The sequence below is a fragment of the Callithrix jacchus genome, chromosome 10, assembly GCF_049354715.1.
Source record: "Callithrix jacchus isolate 240 chromosome 10, calJac240_pri, whole genome shotgun sequence".
Classification (NCBI taxonomy): Eukaryota; Metazoa; Chordata; class Mammalia; order Primates; family Cebidae; genus Callithrix; species Callithrix jacchus.
Genome location: NC_133511.1, coordinates 50,513,106 through 50,539,191, shown reverse-complemented (window position 1 = coordinate 50,539,191; position 26,086 = coordinate 50,513,106). Strand labels below are relative to the sequence as shown.

The following is a 26,086-nucleotide window of genomic DNA, read 5'->3' as shown; positions in this document are numbered from 1 at the left end:
CATTTAGCCTATGTCTGCAGATGGATAAGCTCTCCAGGTTTTTGTAAGTTCACTCTGATGTTCACATAGTGATCAAATCACCTAATAATGTCTTTTTATCGCCGTAGGACACATGACTGTTAAATCCCTATTCTGGCCCAAAGAATCAGTGAAAACTTCTGTGTAAAATGAATTTGCCCCCCCTAAGGTAATGAGGTGTAGAACTTACTGTATCAGTAGGAGGGAGCTCTCACACTTACAAGTGCATTGTATGAACTCCTGTCTGTCCATGATGTGCAAATTGTGTTCCTGCATGAGATCATTAAGTCTGAATCACACAGCCACGTATTTCCAGAATTCCATCCAATAAATTCCCAAAACAGTGGAAAACCACAATGTATGTTTCAGGTAATGGGCCATAAGAGATTATTTTAATTGTAAGAAAGTGTGCAATAACGTATTGCGTTTTACATATTTTTTATTTAATAGCAATAAAACAAGGTGACACTAAAGTAGAAAAAAGCCTGCACAGTGTGATTCCTTTGCTTCAACAGTGAACAGCTCCCTCGTACATGCAGTTCCCAACAGTCAGGTTTCTTCATCCTGATCATCTGTGGCCAGTGTAAAAGAAAGGCCTGACAGGGAACTTTAAGGAGCCAGCTGGGTAACGCCATATGAGGGAACTCTTGGCGACATTCAAAAAACTCACACTTCCACTTTCAAAATCCAGAAACACACCAACCCGGCCCAGAGGTTTCTCTACATAGTGAGGAAGCATTGGAGAGGTGGTCAAGAGACGGAAATGATCATCCACCTTCACACATAAAAGAAGAAATATGTCCTCAGATGTAATCATGGTGCCATTCTTCCTTATCCAGGAGTCCTTACAGACTCCCAGAGCCCAGTCCCAGGAGTCGTCCACATCCAGCTCCCAGTAGTGTTTCCCAGAGAAGAAGCCCCGGGCTCCCCATGCAGCAAAATAGTCAGGTCTGTCAGAATTCAAAGATCCACCTTCCCGGTCAGGTCTAACCATCCAACTTCTCACAGCCTCGAACAGCCTGATACTGTGATTGCTTACTTCATAACCGAAGGAAATTTCCACTGTAGAAAAAAGAGAATGTTCCGGTGAAAAGCAGTTTATACCTTCTTATGTTCAGATAAGAAAGAGGCTCTCACTAGAAACCACAGGTCAAGATTAAAAGGCAACATTTGTCTGGAAAAATGTTGGAATCAAAGGGTGTTAGGCTATCTGCACAAATAAATGGCTAAAGTACAATGATCTCAATGTCTATAAACTCAAAGACTATGAAGGGGAGGACGGTCACACCTATGTCTAGTAAGCTACTGTTTGTTACAACTGAAAAACTAAAAGATCTTGCACTGCAGCCAAGTCCAAAGCAATAAAATTTACATCCATTGCCTCTTCTCTGTCAGGGCAGAGCAGCAGGCTGGGGACAGGAGATGAGGTGGGAAGCTATTCTTAAACCTAAACAAAAAAGGTATCACTTTGCCAGAAATATTATAATCTGCCACTTACGCTGGCAAATTCATACCTAAAGAGAAAATCTGAATCTGCCTAATGAAAAGGGTAGATTCCTTGCTTTCATGCCTAAAGAGAAAATCTGAATCTGCCTAATGAAAAGGGTAGATTCCTTGCTTTCATGCCTAAAGAGAAAATCTGAATCTGCCTAATGAAAAGGGTAGATTCCTTGCTTTCATGCCAGATTCGGGCACAGACTTCTTTTATCTGCCTGATTGATCATGATCTATCCTGGAGTTCTAAGGCCTCATCACCCTCCAAATCACTTTCCTACTGTTCACAGCTCCTCAGTTTTTGCACCGTTATGTAAGTTATTCGTGTATGTTTTAGTTGATTAAAATGCACATGATTAAAATTACAAATGCTATGAAACTTCACCTGAAATGTACTTAAAAATAAACACTGTCACCCAAGCCACAATCATTAATAGCACTCAATCTGAAATTGAAATGTCCTGAATTAACTAAGTTCTGCATACCTCATGTAATACTTGTCTACATGAAATTGTATGAGAGAATGGTTCTAAGTCCTAAGGAGCCCTTCTGCATGTTTAATTTTTTAAAGTGATTTGTTATATGACTGATTCCTATTACATTTCACCAGCTTTTATTTAGTTTTGCCTGTTGGATGATAGTGAAACTTCAACTATAAAGACCTATTCACAGACGATTCTCTTCTTCTAGATGAAAAATCATTACACTGGGAAAGCTGCCCATAGAAAACCATTGAAGATATACGTGTTGGTCCCAGCAAGAGGGCGACACTCACCTTGGAAGCGGTTGAGCCTGTGCACCAGTCCAGTGATGGGCTCTGCAGTGAGCTCTGGATTCACAGGCTGGGGCATGTGCAGCAGCACAGACTCGCTCCTGCAGGGAAGCAGGTGCAGTTGGTTAACCGTTCTGGTTTCTGTGTTTAAGCATTTCCAACAGGAAACGCTTCATCCAAACCCACTTCTGATGTTGTAATGTTACTGCACCACGCTAGGATGGCTTTGTGGCTCTCTTAGGGAACCTTTCTAACGATTCACTGCATTTCTATCCTACTGCCACTGAAAGATAATTGCTTCTCTCCCTATATGCCACCAAATAGTTTGTCTCTAATTATAATTCTGAATCCTAAAAATAGGCAACTATATTCTAGCAACTTCTGCATTGAACTCTTTGAAACATTAACCCCTGAGTCACTCGGGAAAGTAAGAAAAGATTAACGTCTGATAGAGGGCATAGAAGAACACATTCAACATAACACACAAACACATGAGTACACAAACATATACACACAGTTACACTGACACATTATGCTCTTAATAAAGTATATTTTCACTTTGTTGGAAACAGCTTGATGTTTTTCGTAGCATGCCTTGTGCTTCAGCTTGCAATGATGGCCAAAAACATACCTTGCCATGATGTCTCCCAAATCCTGTAAAGAGAGAGAAAAAAGGACTTCTTTAGAAAGTTGTTATTCTGACCAGATGTGGGGGTTCACACCTGTAATTCCGGCATTTTTGGGGTGGGTGGATCACCTGAGATCATGTGTTCCAGAATAGCCTGGCCAACATGGTAAAACCCCATCTCTACTAAAAATACAAATAAAATCAGCTGGGCATCATAGTGCACGCCTGTAGTCCCAGCTACTCAAGAGGCTGAGGCAGGAGATTCGCTTGCACCCAGGAGACAGAGGTTGCAGTGAGTCTAGATTGGGCCACTGCACTTCGGCCTGGGTGACAGAACAACACTCTTTCTCAAAACAAACAAACAGATGAACGACTTGTTATCCTGCCATCTAGCCTTTAGGTTTTGAAAAGTTTAAAAGTACCACATACTACCACTGCAGCTCTTTTTAAATGTATTCACATCTCTAACATTTATACCAGTAAAACCTATTCATAATAGGTATTTCTGATGACTTCAGGACCCTGAATTTGAGTGAGAGAGAAAAGTGTGAGTGGTGACTGAGCACTGCTCTCTACACTGCAGTCTTTTTCAGGGCCAGTCTCCAGAGGCTAATGTGGGCATTTCAAAACCCTAGGAAATCAAGTGCCCTTCAAAATCAAGGACATTTCAAACCTAGGACTCCCCAATAGGAGAAAGAAAGAAATGTTAGTTTTCCTGTAATTTCTATGTATTATCCAATGGAGACAAAAATAGAATTTTTACAAGAAATTTTTTTCTTCCGCAGTTTAAAGGAAATGAACTGGAGAAGAAAGCTTGTGGTAGAAAATGTTCTGTGGAAGTCTATTTGCTCAGTTCCATAAAGCTTTGTTTTCATGATTAGGTTAGGAGTTGTAGTTCATCACTATAACCAGGTGAGAATGACCCTTACCATCAATGGAGGATACGAAGAAGTACCCAAATGTAAGGCAAAGACGTAAATATCAGCTAATCAAAGTGTCTCAAGGGGCATCCTCAGTTCTTACCTGGAGCAGCTCCACATCTGGTTTATGACACATTTCCATTAGTTCCTGATACGTTTCTTTCAAGTGTTTCTTCTTTTGATACTTGTTGATCCAGCTTCTCAGGAGTTGGGGAAATATCTCTTTGTGTGCCTTGTACAATCTCCCTAAGTGTTGCTTTTCTTCCTTATGGAGAACTGGATGCAGCTTCCTATACTCATCCCTGATCATCAGTGCCCGGTGATACACATAGCCCTGCAGGGACATGAATTTTGTAGGTCATATACCCAGGTCGACTCCCCACTTCACAGACCCACAAATTCATCCTGCTCTTTCCTTCATCTGTTTTTTATTCTTTACAAACAACATGATGAGATAAACAAGACATTCCCTTCAAAATTTATCTGATTCATCAATTCTTTAAAACCTGCAAAAAAGTCCTTTAGATTTACGTGTTTAAATATATCTTCTTTCAAATCTGAAATACCACTAGAAAACACATAAATTTTGGATCGATTGTTAAATTGTCATCAATAATATATGTAATCTTTGTTACTCAATTAGTTTGTGGCCTCAAATCTTTGTGATTCACAGCCTAAACAGCCACTCTCAGTAGAAATGTTGTTAGTATATTATAATCAGGATCAGAAGCCATCACACAAAAAAAGATCTTAGCAAACATTTTAACCCTCATCTCTGAAACTGACTGCCTTTTTTCTGTCTCCTCTCTTTCTTCTGTCTAAATCCACAGGCTCTGAGTTGCCCTGCCATTCTACCACCATGAATCCCCATTCCATTGTGTTTCTCCTCCCAATATTGCCATATTTATTCTCTCACTCCCCTAGTCATTATTGTCCCTTCTCGGCAGCTTTTCGTCTTGTTACGTCTTCTCCTACTTGAACTGGCATCGTGGTCTGGGACCTTCCCTATCAGATTTCACCAGCAGAGGCATTTTCCTTACATTACTGTTCCCACCCACTTTCTTACCTAGGAGCAACATCATATTCACCATTCAATATCTATTTCTCAGTTATATACTATTTAATCAATATTACATAATTCATCTCATACAGAAACCTCTGCCTGAAATATCTATTAATTTTAAGCATATACTTGCCTTTCAGAATTTATATTTATTTTTTATTTATATGAAAATATTTCTACAACACCTGAACAATTGTTATATTGAACAGTCAGGTTGTTTTCCAGCCTATGGATAAACACATGACAAAATCTGGCATATGAGAATTTCAACAAAAGTCGCTAATATAAATGTTCTCAGCATGTCTGTCTCAAGCAGGTCCTGAGGATACATGATCTCATACTCACCCTCCAGAGGGTGATTCTTTTTCTCTCCTCATTTAGATTTCTCTGATTTTCTTGAATCTTTTCCCATAGAATTCTCATTTGCTTTAGGAGCTTCTCCTGCAAAAGAATGATGAGAGTGAACAACAGAAAATCAAATACCGTAGATTCCACACTCTGAGTGGTGTATGCAGGCAAGGGGTACAATATATAGAGGCACTGGGTAGAGGAAAAAGGAAAAACAAAATTTGTCACTGCTCATCCTCAAGTAATATTATTTTTCAATTCTGAGGTTTCAGAATGTATAGCAGTTTAGGGAACTGGTAAGTGAAGATTTCTTGTAGCCCAGATAATGATCAGTGAAACATCCTGCTTCGGAATTCACTATGCTAGCCCCCAGCTTTTGTCAGGTACTATGCCCTTATTTTGTTTGTCAAGTAATACTAAATACGTTTCTTTGCACTTGTAGTTTTGCTAGCTTTTCACTGTCTTTAGCATTACACTGTACAGTCAAAATAATAATGACATTTACTTAATCACCCTCTTTTTGGGTGCAAGTGCCATGAAGGCAGGTATAGTTGCATATTGTATTCAAAATTTCATCACTGGTACCTCCAAAAGCACCTGGCACTGAGTAAAGGATGGAGTGAATCAAGCCTTTGCTATTGTAAACAGTGCTGCAATGAACATTTGTGTGCATGTGTCCTTATAATAGAACGATTTATAATCCTTTGGATATAAAGTAACAGGATTGCTGGGCCAAATGGAATTTCTATTTCGTACCCCCAAACCTAAAATACAATAATATATATATATTTAAAAAACAAAGAATGGAGTGATCACAATGACGATTCTCATCTCCCTTCTCATCTATTTGCCACCAGCTTTCAAGTGATTTCAGAGCTATCTCTTACCCTGCATTCTTCAGCTGCCCCTTCAATGGGACAGTGTTTGTGATCCCTGTGCTTCTGAGAGTTAGAGCACAGCGAGCAGAGCAGACTCTTGTCCATGTCACAGAACATCTTCTTTGTTTCCTTATGGGTCCCACATATTTGTTTCTCGGAGCTCAGGAACTGCCAGAGACTGGCTTTTCTGGCAATGGTCACTAAATTCTTGAGAAGAATATCGGTTTTGAAGTCCTTTTGGTGTGATGGTTCCCTGCATGCAGGGCAATTGGCAGGACTTCGGGCTCCTTCCCAGGAAAGGCAGAGACAGGGTCTACAGAAGCTGTGCCCACAGCCTATGGTGACAGGGTCTACCAGGTAGTCCAGGCAGATGACACAGGTGAGCTCCTTCTGGAAGGCCTGTGGAAAGTCTGAGCCCATTTTCCTAAGGGAAGAAAACCACAAGAATTTAGTCGTCTACCCTTGAGAGACAAAGATCCAAGCAAAGTTTGAATCAGGTTGTGATTGAATAACATCTTTTTTTTCTAGAGAAGAATAGGCTTTAATTTGCAGTGACAGAAATAGGAAAAATCAAAAACTCAGGCACTAAGAGACATCAACCTCTGTAGAAAAATGTGATTGTTCTCCAGTCAACACACGAAATGTTAGAACAGAACTCATACTTTGACCAAAATCAGGAAAAGCTAGCCTTTACTCCAAAGTAAAACAGACACATCAAGGTAAAGGTACTTTTCCTGGTGAAAGAAAAAAATCATTGTTTTTCTAGGCTGCTACGTTAATTTGATCAACAAAAACTTTCTGGCATATTTACTATTCCTGGACTGTTTGGGGATATACTGATAAAATGTAAAAGTGTAAACAGAAGATAAAAATATTTTCTAAGCTCTTCGGAAGCATTATCATTACTCTTTCACATAGTCAGAAAAATAAATACTAAGTATCATGCAATAATAGTAGGCACTAGAGAGTCAGTGTTTCAAATGGATGTTTGAAATAAATAAATAAACCTAGGCCAGGCAAGGTATCTCAAGTCTGTAATCCCAGCATTTTGGGAGGCCAAGTTAGGCAGATTTTTTTGAGCTCAGGAGTTCTAAACCGGGCAACATGACAAAATGTCTAGATAGCCTGTCTCTAAACAGACACACACGCACACACATAATTAGCCCAACATGTTTGCACATGCCTATAGTCCCAGCTGCTTTGGGGGATGAGGCTGAAGAATTGCTTGAAGTAGGAAGCAGAGGCAGTAATGAGCTTTATTTCCAGCACTGCACTCCAGCCTGGGTGATCCTGTCTAAAACAGAAAAACCGAAGTGGAAAACCTAAATCCTGGTTTCTACACTATATAGATACACAAACCCTCTATTTCTGTTGTTTCTGCACAATTGCCAGTGAGACTTTTCTCCATGAATATTCATTTCTGGCTTTCTTTGACAGAGTAACTGAGGTTTCTGAAGAGACTTTTACTATGTTTTAGAAAAAAATGTTTGCCCAAACCATTGAATGCACTTTATCTATGTAGAGCCACACATTGTAACACAGGCCCATGACCACTGGTAGAATAGAATATAACACATTTATACACACACAGTGCAATACCCCTAACCCATTTACAGAGTCTACAGAGATTAAAAAATTACTAGATATTTCAAAACTACTGCAAAATGCGTACAATCTATAAAACAACTAAGAAATACATTAAGTAAAAAAGTAATCGTAACATTAATTTGAGGGTCATGTAGCAAGAGAGATGACAGAAATGTTTAATTTGTAAATAGGTTAAATAAAAGGAGCTTCTAAGCCTGTGGATTATGTTTAAAATAATTTTTAGAAAGAAATGGAGCCGTTTGTAAAACTCAGAAAACGAGATCATTTCATCTCAGAAAATCTAAGTTTGCACATAAATTCAAGTTCCCAAATTTTGTTTGTTTTCTTTTGTAACCTAATGGTAGCTCCTACTCTGTAAATTGTGTACTTACCTCAGAAATCGATCTGTGTTCTCAGCAAAGCTTGCTGTCGATTACGATGAGTTCAGCTCAGGGATCAGGGTCTCACGTGCAGTGCCGGTAGCTTTTGGAAGTCTCCAAGGCCACTCTGTGGGTTCTGGAGAAGAATGAGCTTGGCTCCTGAAGTGTCCTTTTATACATCTGTGAAGACCACACCCTTTTCCTCTAATTGATTGGATTTCACAGGCGTAGGTGGGTGTTAACATAGATGATTAAGTTTCTTCCGATCAGATTTTTTTTTTTTTTTTTTTTTTTTTGGTGGGAGTCTTGCTCTGTCGCCCAGGCTGGGGTCAGTGAAGCGATCTCAGCTCACTGCAACCCCCGACTCGCAGGTTCAAGCAATTCTCCTGCCTCAGCCTCCCAAGTAGCTGGGATTATAGGTGCACCCTGCCACTCCTGGCTGTTTGGCATTTTTAGTAGAGAGGGGGTTTCACCATGTTGGCCAGATTCGTCTGGAACTCCTGACCTCAAGTGACCCGCCTGCCTTGGCCTACAAAACTGCTAGGATTGCAGGCGTAAGCCGCAGCCTCTAGCTGATTCACTTTTATTGTGATGTAAGAATTTAAGGACACTCTTGGTCTCCACTCCAGAAGGAATATTTCTCCTGCTCCTCATGCTCCAGATGAAGGCTTCCAGGGCCTCTCAGCAACTGCGGGACATAGGATTCCCTCCTATGTTACCTGGCACTGCTTATTCCCAGCTCAAGGGGCAGAGAAAGTCCAGAAAGCTCTAGCCAGGTGCAGTGGCAGGCACCTGTAATCCCAGCTACTGGGGAGGCCAAGGCAGGAAAATCTCTTATGCCCGGGAGGTGGAGGTTGTAGTGAGCCGAGATCATGCCACTGCACTTCAGCCTGGGTGACATAGTAAGATACCGTCTAAAAAAACCCCATAGGCCGGGTGCAGTGGCTCAAGCCTGTAATCTCAGCACTTTGGGAGGCCGAGGCAGGTGGATCACGAGGTCCAGAGTTCGAGACCATCCTGGTCAACATGGTGAAACCCCGTCTCTACTAAAAATACAAAAAATTAGCTGGGCATGGTGGCGCGTGCCTGTAATCCCAGCTACTCAGGAGCCTGAGGCAAGAGAATTGCCTGAACCCAGAAGGCAGAGGTTGAGGTGAGCCGGAGATCGCAACATTGCAGTCCAGCCTGGGTAACAAGAGCAAAAGTCCGTCTAAAAAAAAAAAAAAAACCATAAATAAATAATAAAATAAATATAAAAAATAAAATAAAGATGATTAGTAATACAATCTAAGAAGACATTTATGACAAAAATATAAAGCAAGCAGAATGAATATAATATTGTAAATCGAATTTGATTAATTTTATTTAACAAATATCAAAAAATTAAAGGATTTTAATAAATTAGTATAATGATTGTGTTATCTTTAGGGGAATATTGGGAGAATTGTTTCATTAAGTTTACAATTCTTTCCATTTTATGTGTGCGTGTGTGAGTAAGATGTCAAAAATGAAACCCCGTCTCTACTAAAAATACAAAAAAAATTAGCTGGGCATGGTGGCGCGTGCCTGTAATCCCAGCTACTCAGGAGGCTGAGGCAGGAGAATTGCCTGAACCCAGGAGGTGGAGGTTGCGGTGAGCCAAGATCGCACCATTGCACTCCAGCCTGGGTAACAAGAGCGAAACTTTGTCTCAAAAAAAAAAAAAAAAGAGAAAGAATATATGAGTAGATTTCAAACACCGTGTATTCCATGAAGCTGATTTTCTCTTTAAAAGAAAAATGATGTTTTATCTACCTGACAAAATGCCTCATTATTCGAATTATGATTTGTTTATGACAGGCAACATTTTCTTCCTTCAGTATTTGTATATTTGTTTCGTTTTTTCCCAAATGATAGTAAAGATCCATTCTGTGTCTCTATTTGATGTTTACAATTCCTGAAACACCTGAGCAGTGCATTGCACATAATAAATAATTTCTCTATAAGTAAATTAAGCTGAATGTTGAATTTCTCAACTGAAACTTTGAAATGTGAGGAAGAGCAATGTCTTCATCCTTATTTTCTTGTATCAGTTCTTTCCCCTGTATCAAAGGATACCGGGTGTGAATACAAGTTACAGAGAAAGAGAATGTGTGTGTGAATTTGATTCAGAAACCCATACCATTTTATTGAAATTATGTTTCATTTGATTGTCTCATCTGCTAACAGGGATTCTGTGTTTCATTTACCATATACTATTACAAAATATCAGTTCATGATGCTAAATTCACAAATGTTGAATATAGCTGAATTTCAAATTATGGGGGTTTTAGTTATTACTATTTTTCTTTTGTCAACAGGGTACAGTTGAAAGAATAATATAGACTTCCTATTTCATTCTAAAATGATCTAGTGTGAATTTAGGCAAGTTATTTAACTCCTGATCTTTTTCTTTTATCTCAACTATGAAATGGGGCTACTACCCTGCTCAACTTGCAGAATTGCTCTGACGATTAAAAATCGCATATTGTGTTAACATTCAAAACAGTAATTGGCTCATAGGAAGTGATCAGCCAGTTGTAAATGCTCTTAGTAAAACTAAATTATAAAATAAAAGAGATAAATTAATGAATAAAATAATTAATGCTTTCTTTTTTCTTTTTTTGAGACAGAGTTTCACTTTCGTTACCCAGGCTGGAGTGCAATGGCGCGATCTCGGCTCACCGCAACCTCCGCTTCCTGGGTTCAGGCAATTCTCCTGCCTCAGCCTCCCGAGTAGCTGGGATTACAGGCACGCGCCACCGTGCCCAGCTAATTGTTTGTATTTTTAGTAGAGAAGGGGTTTCACCATGTTGACCAGGATGGTCTCGAACTCTGGACCTTGTGATCCACCTGCCTTGGCCTCCCAAAGTGCTGGGATTACAGGCCTCTGAGCCACCGCACCCAGCCCTTTGTTGTTATTCTTAAGAGACAGGTTCTCACACTGTCTCCCAAGCTGAAGTTCACTGGTGCCATCTGATCTCCCTGCAGCTCAAACTCCTGGGCTCAATCTTCCCACCTCGGCCTACAAAATTGCTAGGACTTCAGTCACATGCCACAATGCCCAGCTAATCACTATATTAATTATAACAGAATTTCAGCAATGAAATATTGTCTAGTAAAATGAAGGGAGAAGTCTAGATAATACACGATGAGCGCATATAAGAAACTGCCATTGTTTCCAGGGTGATGTTGTAGTAGCCAATGAAGAGTCCCCTCACACGCTGGCCTCACTGAACGTTAACAAGTTGTGGTGGTGTCGCACTTGAAAAACTGGCTTTAAATCCACACTTCAGAACTCCCTGGAAACTTACTTTCTGGGCCACTTGTAAAGCTGTTTAGAAAGAAATGTCATGTCAGAGGGTCTCCACGACAAATTTGAAAAAAGGCCAGTATCAGGAGAAGCTCTTGGCTGCTGAGTTGTCCTGGCACCATGAACTTCAGGAAGTGAGTGCTATAGCAGCAGCCTGTACTACAGAATCCGGGCAGTGGCGTACCCCGTATGCCCTCCAGGCCAGACACTGTAGATATCATTTCCGAAGCAGATTGAAAGCACTTTTCTGGAATTTCTCTCCAATGCTTTCTACTCACAAAGATTGACATCTTAACACTTGGCAAAGAATAAAATTATTAAATGGGTCCAGATCCATTTATGTGAACAATCAAGAGTGAGTTTGTAGGGGATAACCCAAAGTTGGATAAATGGTACATAATAAAGTATATTTACTCATTTTCTGCTGATGTACATTTGGAATTTTTTTTTCGTATTTTGCTTTTCTGAACATGTCTCATAATGCAAATATTCAAGGGGTTCTGTTTCCTGACAGTGTCTACCGATAGGTGGAATGTCTGGGTTATAAAATTTGTTGATCATCAATTGTACTGGGCACTGTCACGTATCGTTTCAGAGTGACTTCATTTATTTATATTTCTACCGACAGGGTAATTGTATTATATAAAATAATAGAAGTATGGGTGACTGTGGCAAATTAAAGAAATACAAATAACTCACTCTTATTAGAATACAAGGCATTTGAGGGAAGAACAATTTATACACTGAGCACCAAATACTTCAAATAAGTTTTGGAAGACATCCAGAGGAGTCTAACTACTTTCTTGAAGTTTATCAAGATCTCATGATGAGGTTAAGTAGGTGGAATATAGGCACATTTGCATTTCAGAAAGCTTTCTGGCCTAGGTAGAATAGAAGGGCATTAACCCAGTAAGAGAACAGAGCTACTGTGTGTGTGTGTGTGTGTGTGTGTGTGAGAGAGAGAGAGAGAGAGAGAGAGACGAGGTCTCACTCTGTCACCCAGGCTAGAGTCAGTGGCACAATCCCAGCTCAATGCAACCTCTGTCTCCTGGGCTCGGGCAATTGTCCAGCCTACGACTCCCAAGCAGCTGAGATTACCATCTGGTGTGCACCATCATGCCTGTCTAATCTTTGTATATTTTGTGAAGATGGAGTTTCACCATGTTGCCCTGGCTGGTCTTGAACTTCTCAGCTTGACCAGTCAAGGCACCTAAGCCTCCCAAAGTGCTGGGATTACAGGCATGAGCCACCATGCCATGTCCTGAATCTTTTCTCATGACAACTGCTGTCATGTAGACTTGACCCTCAGAAAAGATAAGATGACCCTCATCCTTTGGATTTCAGCTTAGGTGTTATTTCTTTTAGGAAGACTTTCAGGATGATTGTCACTGATAGGAAAACAGCTTTCAGAGACAGAGTGCCTGGGTTCAAACCCTAGTTTCTTCCTTAATTAGGGTATGACTATGGGCAAATCATTAAAGTTTCCTGTTCTTACATTTATTAATCTGTAAATGAGTATAAAATATTATTTACCTCATGGGGTTGCTGTAAGAATTAAGTAAGCTAGAACTATCCTAGTGTAAAGCACTTAGAATGGTTTTTGGCATATAACTGGTAATCAATAAATGTCTAATATTTAATGACAGAGTATTTTTTACTTAGGTAATGAAATACACTTTTTCTCTGTTACCTATTCTGCATGATGCCACAGTTGGAGTATAATACGTGGTAACTTTTTCGGCTTCTAAAATTTGCAACTATTGTTCATTCTTTTAGATGCATCTCATAAGTTGCTTATTGTTTATTTCTGTAATACAGGGCATTCTACACAACATAGCACTGAATTTTTGCTGAAAAGTGAGAATACTAGAAAGTGTTTCTTCTCTACACTCAGGCAGATAATATGCAACATTTTAAGAAGTGTTTGAAGCAGTTTTCAAAAAACAGCATCTCTGGAAAAGTCTGCATATATGCATCTATGATGACCGTTTCTTAACTTTTTTGGATCTATCTTTTCAAGCATAATGCCGATCAAATGACACTTCAGAAAACATACAAATTTGCAATGCCATGGATTGATGAAAAAGACAGCCACCTCATGTTTTTCTAGCATCATATGCTGGTTTTTATAAGTTTTACAATCTTTTTTTTTTTTTTTTTTTGAGACGAAGTCTTGCTCTGTCTCCAGGCTGGAGTGCAGTGATGCAATCTTGGCTCACTGCAACCTCCGCCTCCCGGGTTCAAGCGATTCTTCTGCCTCAGCCTCCCAAGTAGCTGGGACCACAGGCGCGTGCCACCACGCCCAGCTAATTTTTTTGGTACTTTTTTTTTTTTTAGTAGAGACGGGGTTTCACCGTCTTGGCCAGGATGGTCTTGATCCCCTGACCCTGTGATCCGCCCGCCTCTGCCTCCCAAAGTGCTGGAATTACAGGCGTGAGCCACCGTGCCTGGCCAAATTTTACAATTGTTTTAGTGTCTGTTAATATGTAAATGTTGACTTGGATTTAGATTTTTGCTTTTTCAATTTCTAGCAAGATTTGTTAAAGTTTACAGAAATGACCTAAATCTCCAAACATTAGATAATTTATTAATACAACTATGTGTAAATATGTAAGTCATGGTAAACGACAAAATCTGTTAGTATGGCAACAGTGTTAAAAATATCTTTCATACACTATTAAAGATGATTATGCATATAATTATCGTGTATATAACAACCAGGCACCTTGGCGAACACCTGAAATTCCAGCACTTTGGGAGGTCGAGGCAGGTAGATAACCTGAGGTCAGCAGTTTGAGACCAGTCTGGCCAACATGTTGAAACCCCATTTCTACTAAAAGTAAAAAATTAGGCAGGCATGGTAGCAGACACCTCTAATCCCAGCTACTTGGGAGACTGAGGCAGGCGAATTGCTGGAATCGGGTAGGCAGAGGTTGCAGTGAGCCAATATCATGCCATTGCACTCCAGCCTGGGTGACAGAAGGAGACTCCATCTCAAAAAACAGTTATAATAATAATTATTATTATTGTGTAAATAACTATTATGTAATTTTAAGAGTATGAATACATACATTGTTAAATACATTTATGTACACATATATGTAAAGTAACTGCTTTAAAATTATGTAAAAAGGTGTATGAATCAAAAAAAACAGATTTTATTTTTATATAAAACAATAGTTATGACATAGTCATAAAATAGTAGAACTAAGAAAATAGGTTGATAAAACTAATTTCACCAACCATTATATATACAACTATGTGAAACACAATTGAGTTCGATACACTTTTTTAAACAGGAGAGTTACACAGCACAGATGTGTTGGTAATCCCAGTTAATGTTTTATTTTTGGACATATTCAGATAAATAATGACTTGACACTAATTTTAAAACTCAGAGAAAGAAACAAAATTTTAAAAGTTAGCATGCAGCCAGGCATGGGGGCTCACACCTGTAATCCCAGCACTTTGGGAGGCCGAGGAGGGAGGGTCGTGACCTGAGGTCAGGAGTTCCAGAGCAGCCTGGCAAACATGGTGAAACCCCTTCTCTATTAAAAATCCAAAAATTAGCTGGGCATCATGGCAGGCACCTGTAATCTCAGCTACTTGGGAGGCTGAGGTGAGAGAATCACCTGAACCCAGGGGTCGGAGGTTTCAGTGAGCCAAGATCAAGCATTGCACTCCAAACTGAGTGACAGAGTGAGACACCATCTCAAAAAAAAAAAAAAAAGTTAGCATGTGAAAAATAAAAACATATTTAATGAAATAATTATTTGTCTTAAAATATTTCTTTGAACAACCTGTGTTAAGTCAACTTCTTTCTGGCATCTCATCCCAAACTTCTCTATAGAGCTTTCAGCCCCCAAGTGTGGTTTCTGTCCTTCATAAATTTAATCAGCCAATTTACCCCTTTCTGTGCTACCTAATCAATTTCAGGAAGTGGGTGTGGTCTTGGGAGGGCCCATGCACTATAAAAGGATGCTTGCCCAGAGACTTCTCATTCAGTGAGGATCCACTAGACTTGTGGCTGCTGGGCTTTGGAGGGCCAGGAGTTACTTCTAATCTGGATATCGACAGAGCTTCTAGAAACAGACCATTCGCAGTAGCCTTGTGAGTATCAAATTTACAGTAAATCCATCATGTTTACTTTTTCTCTTAAAAATACTTTAAATTTACCTGTCAGCATGCTTGAGTCTTTTCTAAGCAAACAAGCAGCCGTCCTAGTGATTTTACATCAAATCAAAATAAAGTATCTTCAATTTGTAACATATGGTTTGTGTTCCCTTGTTATTTGATTTTTTTATGTGACTATTTTCTGTATTGTTAGATTTTTTTTAAATGTGAAAAGATATCTTTCCACAGTTTCATGCAATGATAGAACCCATCAAATACCTAAAATGTTCACTAAAATGTGGGTATGTAGTAATGGCTATAATATACAGCACAGTAAAACTTAAAAACGTTGAATTGCTTTAAATATTCTTGTTGCAAAAGTCCTATTTGCTGTCTCTTCACAATTTTCGGTTTGCAGACTACTGTCGAAAGCTGTTGAAAATACGTGTAACCAGCCTAACGCGCCAGCTCATGCTTGTAGTCCTAGCACTTTGGGAGGCTGAGGCCGGCAGATCTTTTGAGGAAAGGAGTTAGAAACTAGCCTGGCCAACATGGTGAAAACCCATCTCTACTGAAAACACGAAAAAAATTATACTGGCATGGTTGTGGGCGCCTGTAATACTAGCTACTTGGAAAGCTGAGGCAGGACAATTGCTTGAACCTGGAAGGAGGAGGTTGCAGTATGCTGAGATTGTGTGAGTGTACTCCAGCCTGGGTGACAGAGTGAGACTGTCTCAACAACAACAACAACAAAAAGAAAGAAAGAAAATAGATCTAACCAACTGGTAAGTCTCTGGGGTCCCAAGAGACTGCGCCTCCCCATCACTGCAGGGAAACGTGAATTGGTGGCCATGCTTCCATTAACTGCGTTTCTGGAGTTTCTAGTTACGTATCTTCACTTTTTGTTATTTTAGAAGATGATTAGTTGTTTTTCGTTTTTTGTTTTTCTTCTTTTTGAGTCAGTGTCTTGCTCTGTCGCCAGGTGACAGGCTGGAATGCAGTGGTGCGATCTCGGCTCACTGCAACCTCCACCTCCCGGGTTCAAGCAATTCTCCTGCCTCAGCCTTCCAAGTAGCTGGGAGTAGAGGCACGCGCCACCGCGCCCAGATAATTTTTGTGTTTTTAGTAGAGACGGTGCTTCACCATGTAATTTTGCTATTATAGTTTAAATGCTCACTATTTCAGAATGGGAAAGTGTTGTCTCTGATAATGCGAATTTACTATGGAAACAAATTTTCTAAATAAATAGATATTATTTACATTTAATTTATTGAAAGGAAGAGTTTTGCTATAAAGGACAAATTCGACGAATGATAACTTCAGGAGTTGACAGTTGAAGTCCACTTAGATTAATCAATCTTAGATAAAACCTACTTCATTTGTAATTGTCTAAGAAAACTTCATGGGTGAGTTTGGAGGCAGGGAGTATAGAATAATAGCGTAGATACTAAGTATCTTTCGTATATTATCATCATGGAATCCTTGAGAGAGAGAGAATAATAGCGACAGGAAGAGATTCAGAATGTGCTTGTTAATCAACTTATATAGGTGACTCATAAATCATCCCAACTTTTACCCTCTTCCCAGGATTTAAGCGTGTCTAAGTAACTGGGAATGATTGAGATCACGGCTTGTTTAACAATAATACCATGAGGACTTTCTTCATTTCAATTACAGTTGAATCTTTATATCCATGGGTTTGGTATCCATGGATTTAATTAGTGTCAGATAAAAAAAATTTACAGAAAGAAAAAGCAGGCGTACTGAACATGTTTTGTTTGTTTTGAGAGTTTTGCTCTGTATCCCATGCTGGAGTACAGTGGTGAGATCTTGGCCCACGGCAACCTCTGCCTCCGGGTTCAAGAGATTCTCCTGCCTCAGCCTCCAGAGTAGCTGAGACTACAGGCATGTTCCACCACACCCAGCTAATTTTTTGTATTTTTAGTAGAGGTTGGGTTTCACCTTGTTAGCTAGGATGGACCTCTTGATCCACCCACCTTAGGCTCCCAAAGTGCTGGGATTAGAAGCTGGAGTGACTTCGCCCAGCTAAACATGTACATATTCTCAACAATCTTCTTGCTGTTTCTGAAGAGTATGGCATTACAGATATTCATACAGCATTTACATTGTATTAGGCATTCAAAGTCATCTAGAGATAAAGTATTCAGGAGGCTAGGTTTAGGTCACATGCAAATCCTACACCATTTTCTAATAAGAGACTTGAACATCTGAGGATTTTGGTAACTCAGGGAGCCCTGGACCCAATCTTTAGTGGCTATGGAGGAAAATCTTCATAAATCCAGCATGTTTGCATTTACTATGTCTCAGTTTGTGCTGGAGTTACGTTATTGAATAGATTGGACAGAGCTCAAGCAGACCAAGGAAATTGTCTACTGGCCTTATTTTCCCTATTGTCAGGGAAAATATAAATAAATAAGAGAAATTCTCAGAATTTTCTTTTTTTCTGATTTCAGAAACATGGATTCAGACAGCTGGCAAGCCTTCCAGAATGAGGTCACTTGCACCATTTGCATGAACTACTTCATAGACCCGGTCACCATTGCCTGTGGGCACAACTTTTGCAGGCCCTGCCTCTTCCTCTGCTGGGAAGAAGTCAAAGCACCAATGCGTTGTCCTTCATGCAGAGAAATCTCAGAGAAGTCTGACTTCGAAACCAATGTGGTCCTCAAGAAGCTGGCGTGTCTTGCCAGGCAGACCAGCGCTCAGAGAAACATCGACAGCTCAGACAAGATCTGTATACAACATGAGGAGACCAAGGAGCTCTTTGGTGAGGCTGACAAGAGATCGCTCTGTAGGCCCAGGTTTGAGTCACCGGAGCCCATGGCTCACAGCCACAGCCCAATAGGATGGGATGCAGAAGAATGCAGGGTACGTGACACCTCTAAGGCAGTTTGAAATCTACAGAAACTTAAATCACAAAGATGAGGGCCTATGATAATGATGGTGATGAGAATGCAGATGGCGGAGGTGGTGATTATTGCCTGTCGATCATAAGACAGAAATGTGTCCTTTCAGTGTAGCTAATTTGACACTCTAATCATAGCTGCCTTGAGCCTTCACTAAAAAAGGTTTCCTTAGAAACATTGTTCAAATGTGTGGAATGGAGTGGGTAGGAGGTGACCAACACCAAAACACTTTTCAAAGTCAGATGATACAAAAGCCAGTTTCTCAAAAAATCGATGCTATTATCTGAAGGGTCCCTTACAACTCTCTATTATGTTTCTATCACTTTTCTCTTCCAAATCATTAGAACCAAATTTGTCTAACATGGAAAACTCTGACCACTCCACTTTTAAATTTACGATTTTTTCAACTACAGCCTTTCTTTTTTAGGTAAGGAGATGAAATCTACTATACTGTCTTCATTATTTCTAAGCTTCCTGTTTATTTTGCAGGAGAAAGTAATAAAGGAAATGGACTATTTATGGACAATCAAACAAGGAACACAAAACGATCTAAATCAGGAAATTAGCAAAATTCGTTCAATAGAGGTGAGAATGAAAATTGTTCCTTATGTTTTTATGCAAATAAACACAATATTGGCTTATAATTTTCAGCTAAATTCAGATTACCACTTAAAAAATAGTGATTTCATCCCACAAAAATGTAGTAATTTCAACTGACACAGTAAGAATCACAGAGAAGCCCATATGAGCTAGCCAAATAATTTCAGTATATTGGCTAAATGGCATGTTATGTATTCTAGTTCAAATTTGAAGGTTGGTATCAACCTTTTCAGACACTGGAAAAGAGACAACATTTTACTAAGGTTGAGTGTGAGGAAGAGGAAGGAAATAGAATAGTATATAAAAGAAAAATGTAGTAAAAAAATCCATCTGCATAATATCATGTAAGGCTAAAGGTTTTTCTTTTTTTTTTTTTTTTTAACATTTAGGCAAATCAAGCATGGAAAAAACCTAAAAGGCAGATGATTAATTGGGGAAATCATTGACTTGATAAGAACTGTGAAGAACCTGACAGGGAGAGAAACTAGGAGTCTTTATGTAGGTTTTGATTTAAACAGGGAGAGAGAGAATAGGAACACTGAAAAAAATGGACAGAATAAATAGTAACTACTCAACACCCTTTGCAAGAGTGAGGCAGAAAATTTATCAAACTGCTTGATTATACCCAGAATATAATTATTTGCACTTTTCTGTGAGAGTGACAATATGTAATCCTTTTAACCAAATGTCTCTGCAGAACTATGTGGATTTAAGGAAGGCGATAATCAAGATTCAATATCTAAAGATGCATCAATTTCTTGAAGAGGAGGAACAGCTTCATCTGCAGGCATTGGACAGAGAAGGAAAAGAGCTTTTCCAAAAACTGCAAAACAGTCAAGTGAGAATAACCCAACATTTAGGAAGGATGAAAGACAAGTACAGAGAGCTTTGGGAGATGTGCCACATGCCTGACGCGGAGCTGCCCCAGGTGAGGAGGAGGGGTCCATCCTCAGAGACAGAAAGCCTTTGCTGCACAATGCTGCCAGGATGCCACCTGCATATGTCACTACTGTCAGCTAAGTGGCACATGCTCTCTGACGCCCATACATTTGTCCAGTCATTTAATACTGCATACTTTGGTAATCTTTGGGAAGTTCTTGCCGTTGTAGCAGATAACATATGAAAAACTTTTCTTCAGTATAGTTAGGAGTACTATCCACACAGAGGTTATCCAAAGTCAGCAGAACTCCAGGCCATGGGAAGGTTACTAATACTCCATTTATTATATCACTTATCCTCCTCACTCTCTGATGTCCCATACAACAATGATTCGCTGAAGACAATGAGGCTTTTCCCCTTGCCTCGGCAAGGATTGTAAAAGCTGCTCATCAATGTTAGTGTACTCTGTTTCTCATATGGTTCTCTGTTTTGTTTTAATAGCTGTCATGTATGGTCAGATCTTTCCTTGGGAATAAGATTAGAAAATTAATGATGCTGGAAATGTGGATATCCTTGCTTGGCTCCACAATCTCTTGCTGAGCTCCTTTCCTCTTGAGGTCCACTGATGAAGCCTTTCATGGTTTAGTTGAGGTTCTATTATTAACATAGCCTGGAATGATCCCTTAGAGGGGAATAAGAAATATGTATTCTTTAAACACAGAAACAAAAAGAAACGAGTATGGGAAAACATGCAGAAGGAATATACTTTCATAATTAACATTATCTTGTATTTCTTTGCAGGATATGGGAAATGTATTGGCAAGGTGAGTTTGCACTAAAGTAATGTTATTTCTGAAAAGGTCACTCTCTTGTTAATGAAGTGTGTGTATACATTTTGAGCCACTAACATTATCGTCGGTGGCTATTTTTTATTTTGTTTCAAAAGAGGCCCTGAGGTCTTTTTCTCTTTGGTCTGGAAAGTTTTCATCTTAAAACTCATATGAATTCAAATATACTTAAAAACAATTTGCCATCCATCCATCCTTTCCAGTCCCAGCCCACAGATCTCTATAAAAAGTTACCCTGAGGAATCATAGCGGTATCTTCTACTCTAGAGGGCTGGTAGGTAAGACAGACGTAAGAGGGAGATTTCCTAAGGATGGGCTGAGGAGAGAGGTTAGTTCCCCAAAGCGTCAGTGACCAGGACCTGCTCTATCACAATACACCCAGTTACGGGAAAGACCTCAGGAAAATGATTGCCTCAGGATTCTCAGCAGTAGGGTTCTCAGGCTGGAATTAGACTCCTTTGTTTTGCACAAAAAAGTCCTTTGTCTCATGGAACATTCTCTGTTAGATGCAGACTAGCATTAGTGACAACTGCAGGCTGAGGTCCCAAAGGTTTTGGTCTGAGTTTTCTGCTGTCTGAAATATTTCCAGGATTTCTGAGTATTCTCAGGGGGTCTGAGGGACAGAGATAGGCAATGCGTTTTAATGCCTTAGAAGTTGTGTAATGTCTGAGAAGAATACGTCTGGAGAAATTGAGTTTTTATGCAAGTAAATTTTAGAAAAAGTAACATCCTTATGTACCCAAGAGAATGGAATAGAATGTACACCCAGTTAACCAAAACTGGCAGAATTCTGAGGAAACATCTTCTATGAAAATACGATATCTTTGTACGACTGTGCAATTAGCCCTGGGCTTGGAAGTATATCTCATGCCATTTTTTTTTTTTTTCAGCACCGATTTGGCACACATGCAAAAGCCCCAGCCGGTGAATCCAGAGCTCACTTCATGGGGCATAACTGGAGTCCTAAACATGCTCAACAACTTCAGAGGTAAGAGCCGCTGCTTGGCAGTCCAGCCTCATCTTCTTTCCTTATTGTGTCCCTTGGCTGAGGCTTTTCCCATTTCAGTCTTATGATTCTTGACATGTAGGTAAGATACAGTTTTCTAAAACATTTGCATCTTCTCTACCTGCATAGTAATATTACAATGATCAAAACTCTACAGTTTGAAAAAAAATGTGAAACAAGATACATATTGTATCTGCAGAATAAGAGGACAAAGAATATTCAGGTCATATAGTTATGAAAACACATGGTTCTTATGGTGGCATCAGTATTTCATGTTTATTCATTATAATTCAGTTTTGAAGGCTTAGATTTGGCATAGTGGCTTTTATTGGTTCTATTCTAAGTACGATTATTTGCATTCTACAAGAGGCCTTTATTATTTATAGAATCAGGAAGTTTTGATCAACTTATATCCATAATCAGAACAATTGCGATGCCATCAGATACATCTCATAAAAACCGAAAGGGGAGGGATCTGTGAACATGGCCTAATCATGTTAGGCCCATTCTAGAGAGCAGGTCTAGGTAGCAGAGGGCAGGATTGAATCAGAAGTTAAACGGATAATGTAAAGACAGAACATTCTTTTCAGAAATTTCTACTTTACATGTGTTAATTTCTACCAAATATTTGATAATTTACATTCCAACAAACAACAAAATGATGTCTACCTATTGATGATCTTAAAGACAAATAAGACGAGACGATTTTTCTGCTAAAGAATAAAAAAACGGCCGGGCGCGGTGGCTCAAGCCTGTAATCCCAGCACTTTGGGAGGCCGAGGCGGGTGGATCACGAGGTCAAGAGAACGAGACCATCCTGGTCAACACGGTGAAACCCCGTCTCTACTAAAAATACAAAAAAATAGCTGGGCATGGTGGCGCATGCCTGTAATCCCAGCTAGTCAGGAGGCTGAGGCAGGAGAATTGCCTGAACCCAGGAGGCGGAGTTTGCAGTGAGCCGAGATCGCCCCATTGCAGTCCAGCCTGGGTAACAAGAGCGAAACTCCGTCTCAAAAAAAAAAAAAAAAAAAGTAAAAAAACATTTTAGATATGTCCTGAAACAAACTGCAGAGAGAGACATTGAATCATTACTTCACCCAGTCATACGGTCACATTTTTTCTCTGTTATTTAAAGAAAAATACATAATTGTATGTGCTGTGGATTTGTAGTAATACCTCATCTTCATGGATGCATGGGGCTGAATTCTCCTGGCTTCTTTTATTCTATATTTTCTTGGAAGCAGATCAAATGAAGTGAATAAATGAACCACAGAGGCTCTGCCTCTCATAGCCCTCACCGATACTGTATTTTTTCCTTGGCAGTGCATAATGCTCTGAGTACAGAAATGACGCCTTGCTACATAAGCCTTTCTGAGGATGTGAGACAAGTGATATTTGGAGATGACCATCGCAGGGCACTCATGGATCCCCCGGGAGTAGAGAGCTTTGCCATGTGGGGAGTTCAAGCATTCTCCTCTGGCAGGCATTACTGGGAAGTGGATGTGACCGGCTCTTCCAACTGGATTCTGGGAGTCTGCAAAGATTCCAAGACAGCAGATTCCAGTATCGTTATTGATTCTGATGAAATGTTCTTTTTAATTTCCTCAAAGAGTAGCAATCAGTATAGTCTCTCCACCAACAGTCCACATATAGATCATTATGTGCAAAGGCCTCAGGGTCGGGTTGGGGTGTTTCTGGATTATGAGAATGGAGCTGTGAGTTTCTTTGATGTTTATCAAGATTCTCTTATCTACGGTTTTCCTCCTTCCTCCTTCTCTTCCCCTCTGAGGCCTTTCTTTTGCTTAGGTTCCAGATGAAAATTTGGTTTCATGATGATTTATTGTGACCTTCCATAAATGAGGTAAATAATGTCCTGAGACCTTATGTGAGGAAACAGGGCTCTGTGTGAGAGCCTGTGAGCTCATTGTAACTTCATGGAATGTAATTTATGCTTATAAACGAAATAACCACCCTGATTGTATACTTTTGTTAATTGTTATTTCAATAAATTATTGTGTAATGTTTACTAGAACATAAATTATAGTCTTTTTTTTTCCGTAACAAGTTTGTTGAGATCCATTCACTTACCATGAAAGTGCTGTTCTAATGTATTTAATTCACAGGTTTTTAGTATATCACACTTTTGCAGCCATCAGAACTAACTGCTGCCTGGGCATTTTTGTCACTTCCAGAAGAATCCCAATACCCATTAACATTTCTTCTCCATTCACCCTCCCCCTTTTCTTCACAACACTTAATCTACTTTTTATTTTGTGCATTCAGGTAAATAAAATCATACCTGATAAGGGTCTTCTTTTTAATCTGATATTTTTTTCAGAGAGTATGTTTTCAAAGTTTGTACACACTGTAAACCATTTGTCTTACTTGTTTATTTGAACCAGTCTGGGGTAGGAAAATGAAGTGGTGGATATCTTATCTTACAAAGAATAAAGCAAGGTGCTTATTTTGTTTTTACCTCTGACCAAATTAAGTTGGTCTCACAGACTATATTACTTCTTAACATCCTAATTATTACTCACATTTCAGCTCATACCATAGTTTTTCAGTGCTGGGTCGCTCTGCTCTTTCATCTTCTGAGTACATCATATCAGACTATAATATTCAGAAAACTCTTATACTTATTACTACCGGATTGAAACTTCCAAGGGGGCAAACACAGTATTTTCCTTCTTTGCTAACATATTACCATTATCCAGTGCAATTTTTAGAATGGATTACAGAATAAATAAGATGAACAAATGGATAAGTAGAAGAGTTAATACGTACAAATATTCTAACATTAAGAAACTTTTCCAAAATTTAAGTAACAGAATAGAACATGCTAATGAATAGCTATCAAAAGATAACAAATGGAAATATTTTTAGATTCAGAACCAAAGATAATACTATTAGGTTTTAAAATAATTATAGCATCATTTTTTTTCTATAGGGTCGATTTCAATTGTCTTAGGTTTTTTTTTAATATAAACTAGTGAAAGATGAAGTTTCCTGTATAAAATGATGGGGAACAGGAACAGGACTTAGAATAATAGAGACTGTCATTATTAAAACTGACATATACATTTAATTACTTAGCATAAAATGGTATCAACCTCCTTATGCAGTAGAAAGAACAAAATTGACATTTTAAATAAGAATCTAGATGATATAGAATGAAAAATTGTAAAATAGAATGTAATAGCTGTCTGCTACAGCACCAGCTCGTCTGCTCTGACAAAGACCTCGAATTTGAAATGATTGAGCGGATGCATTCCTCTCACCTGTTTGGAGCAATATAGGAGTTGGTTAAGAAGATTTACATCTTCAACAACCGAATTTTATCTCTGTGTGCAAGAAACTGCCGTTTATGCCACCATGTCCCAAGCACAGAAAACTTGCAAGAAAAGAAAGAGAGACAAGAGTATTTGGCTTTAAGGAAATGACCTGGTGTTTTTCACAATACTTTTGTTACCACTGTGTCGTTTCAAAATTAGACATGTGGCACATCATGTTGTCAGATACATCTGGGAATGCTGTCTACACACAAAAAAATATTTATTTTTATCATTTGGTTTAGAAAAAAAAATAAATGACTGACACAAGAGAAAATGACCCAAGAGATTGGTTCAGTGAAAAAAAGCAGGACCTCAACCAAACAGATAAGGTGTTGCTGAAGTTTAGCACCAGGTCTTAATATTCAAGAGTAGATAAACCCTGCGTTTTATGACTGTCAAGGTGTGCGGTGCTTTGAATGACATTAAAAATTCACTAGAAGAGTGAAGAATAATACTTATAATGTCACATAAGTAACGAAAGTCTCAAAACATTAAGTGTTCTCAAATATTAGAGTTTAATTAAAGTCCACGTTTTTGAAATAGAGGTGGGAATAACTAGTTCCTATATTAATCTTTATTATATAAAAAATACTTTTATAAAAATTTTCCATAATTGAGGATACAAATTACAATAATTAAAATGTACGAAAGAATAAAAGCGTTAAAATAAATTGTGAAAAATTTAAAAGAGCATAATAGAAAATAGTTTAATTAATCTCGAAATCAGAAGTAATTTTATCAAGTTCCTCAGAAAACTAAAATTGAAAACAAACTTCGACATATACAGGAAGGTTGGTTTCCGCCGGGTTGGAGCGAGTAAGCCATGGCTTCTCTGGGGACACAGAAGCGAAAAGTAGGGACATCAGCCTGCGTCTCTCACCCCACTCTCCCTGCCCGCTCCAGTGTCCCCCCCTTACCTCCCCCTCGCCGCCGCATAGGTGCTGCTGACCTGGACCCCA

At 39.1% G+C, this 26,086-nt stretch overlaps 2 protein-coding genes across 2 annotated transcripts; one reads left to right on the top strand and one right to left on the bottom strand.

The window, feature by feature from the left end:
• Positions 1-486: 486 nt before the first annotated feature.
• On the bottom strand, positions 487-8,636 carry LOC100396220 (tripartite motif-containing protein 43). Its single transcript, XM_035265276.3, has 7 exons — positions 8,101-8,636; positions 6,131-6,545; positions 5,241-5,336; positions 3,936-4,166; positions 2,916-2,938; positions 2,288-2,385; positions 487-1,080 (listed from the first exon to the last, which is right to left on the bottom strand). Exons 2-7 carry the CDS (start codon positions 6,539-6,541, stop codon positions 587-589), a joined length of 1,353 nt encoding a protein of 450 aa, XP_035121167.3. The 5' UTR covers positions 6,542-6,545; positions 8,101-8,636; the 3' UTR covers positions 487-586.
• Positions 8,637-18,010: 9,374 nt separating this feature from the next.
• Positions 18,011-23,706, top strand: LOC100408803 (tripartite motif-containing protein 64C). The gene is made up of 7 exons (XM_035265277.3): positions 18,011-18,421; positions 18,521-18,523; positions 18,949-19,044; positions 19,757-19,987; positions 20,740-20,762; positions 21,677-21,774; positions 23,116-23,706. The coding sequence occupies exons 1-7, from the start codon at positions 18,011-18,013 to the stop codon at positions 23,607-23,609; spliced, it is 1,356 nt and encodes a 451-aa protein (XP_035121168.2). The 3' UTR covers positions 23,610-23,706.
• Positions 23,707-26,086: the final 2,380 nt, after the last annotated feature.

Coding starts and splice junctions, on each gene's coding strand:
- LOC100396220 (XM_035265276.3), bottom strand. CDS start 6,541: ATGGGCTCAGACTTTCCACAGGCCTTCCAGAAGGAGCTCACCTGTGTC. Junction 5,337..6,130: donor GGGCAGCTGAAGAATGCAGG/GTAAGAGATAGC, acceptor ATTCTTTTGCAG/GAGAAGCTCCTAAAGCAAAT. Junction 1,081..2,287: donor CAGGCTCAACCGCTTCCAAG/GTGAGTGTCGCC, acceptor TTTTTTCTACAG/TGGAAATTTCCTTCGGTTAT.
- LOC100408803 (XM_035265277.3), top strand. CDS start 18,011: ATGGATTCAGACAGCTGGCAAGCCTTCCAGAATGAGGTCACTTGCACC. Junction 19,045..19,756: donor GCAAAATTCGTTCAATAGAG/GTGAGAATGAAA, acceptor ATGTCTCTGCAG/AACTATGTGGATTTAAGGAA. Junction 19,988..20,739: donor CTGACGCGGAGCTGCCCCAG/GTGAGGAGGAGG, acceptor ATTTCTTTGCAG/GATATGGGAAATGTATTGGC.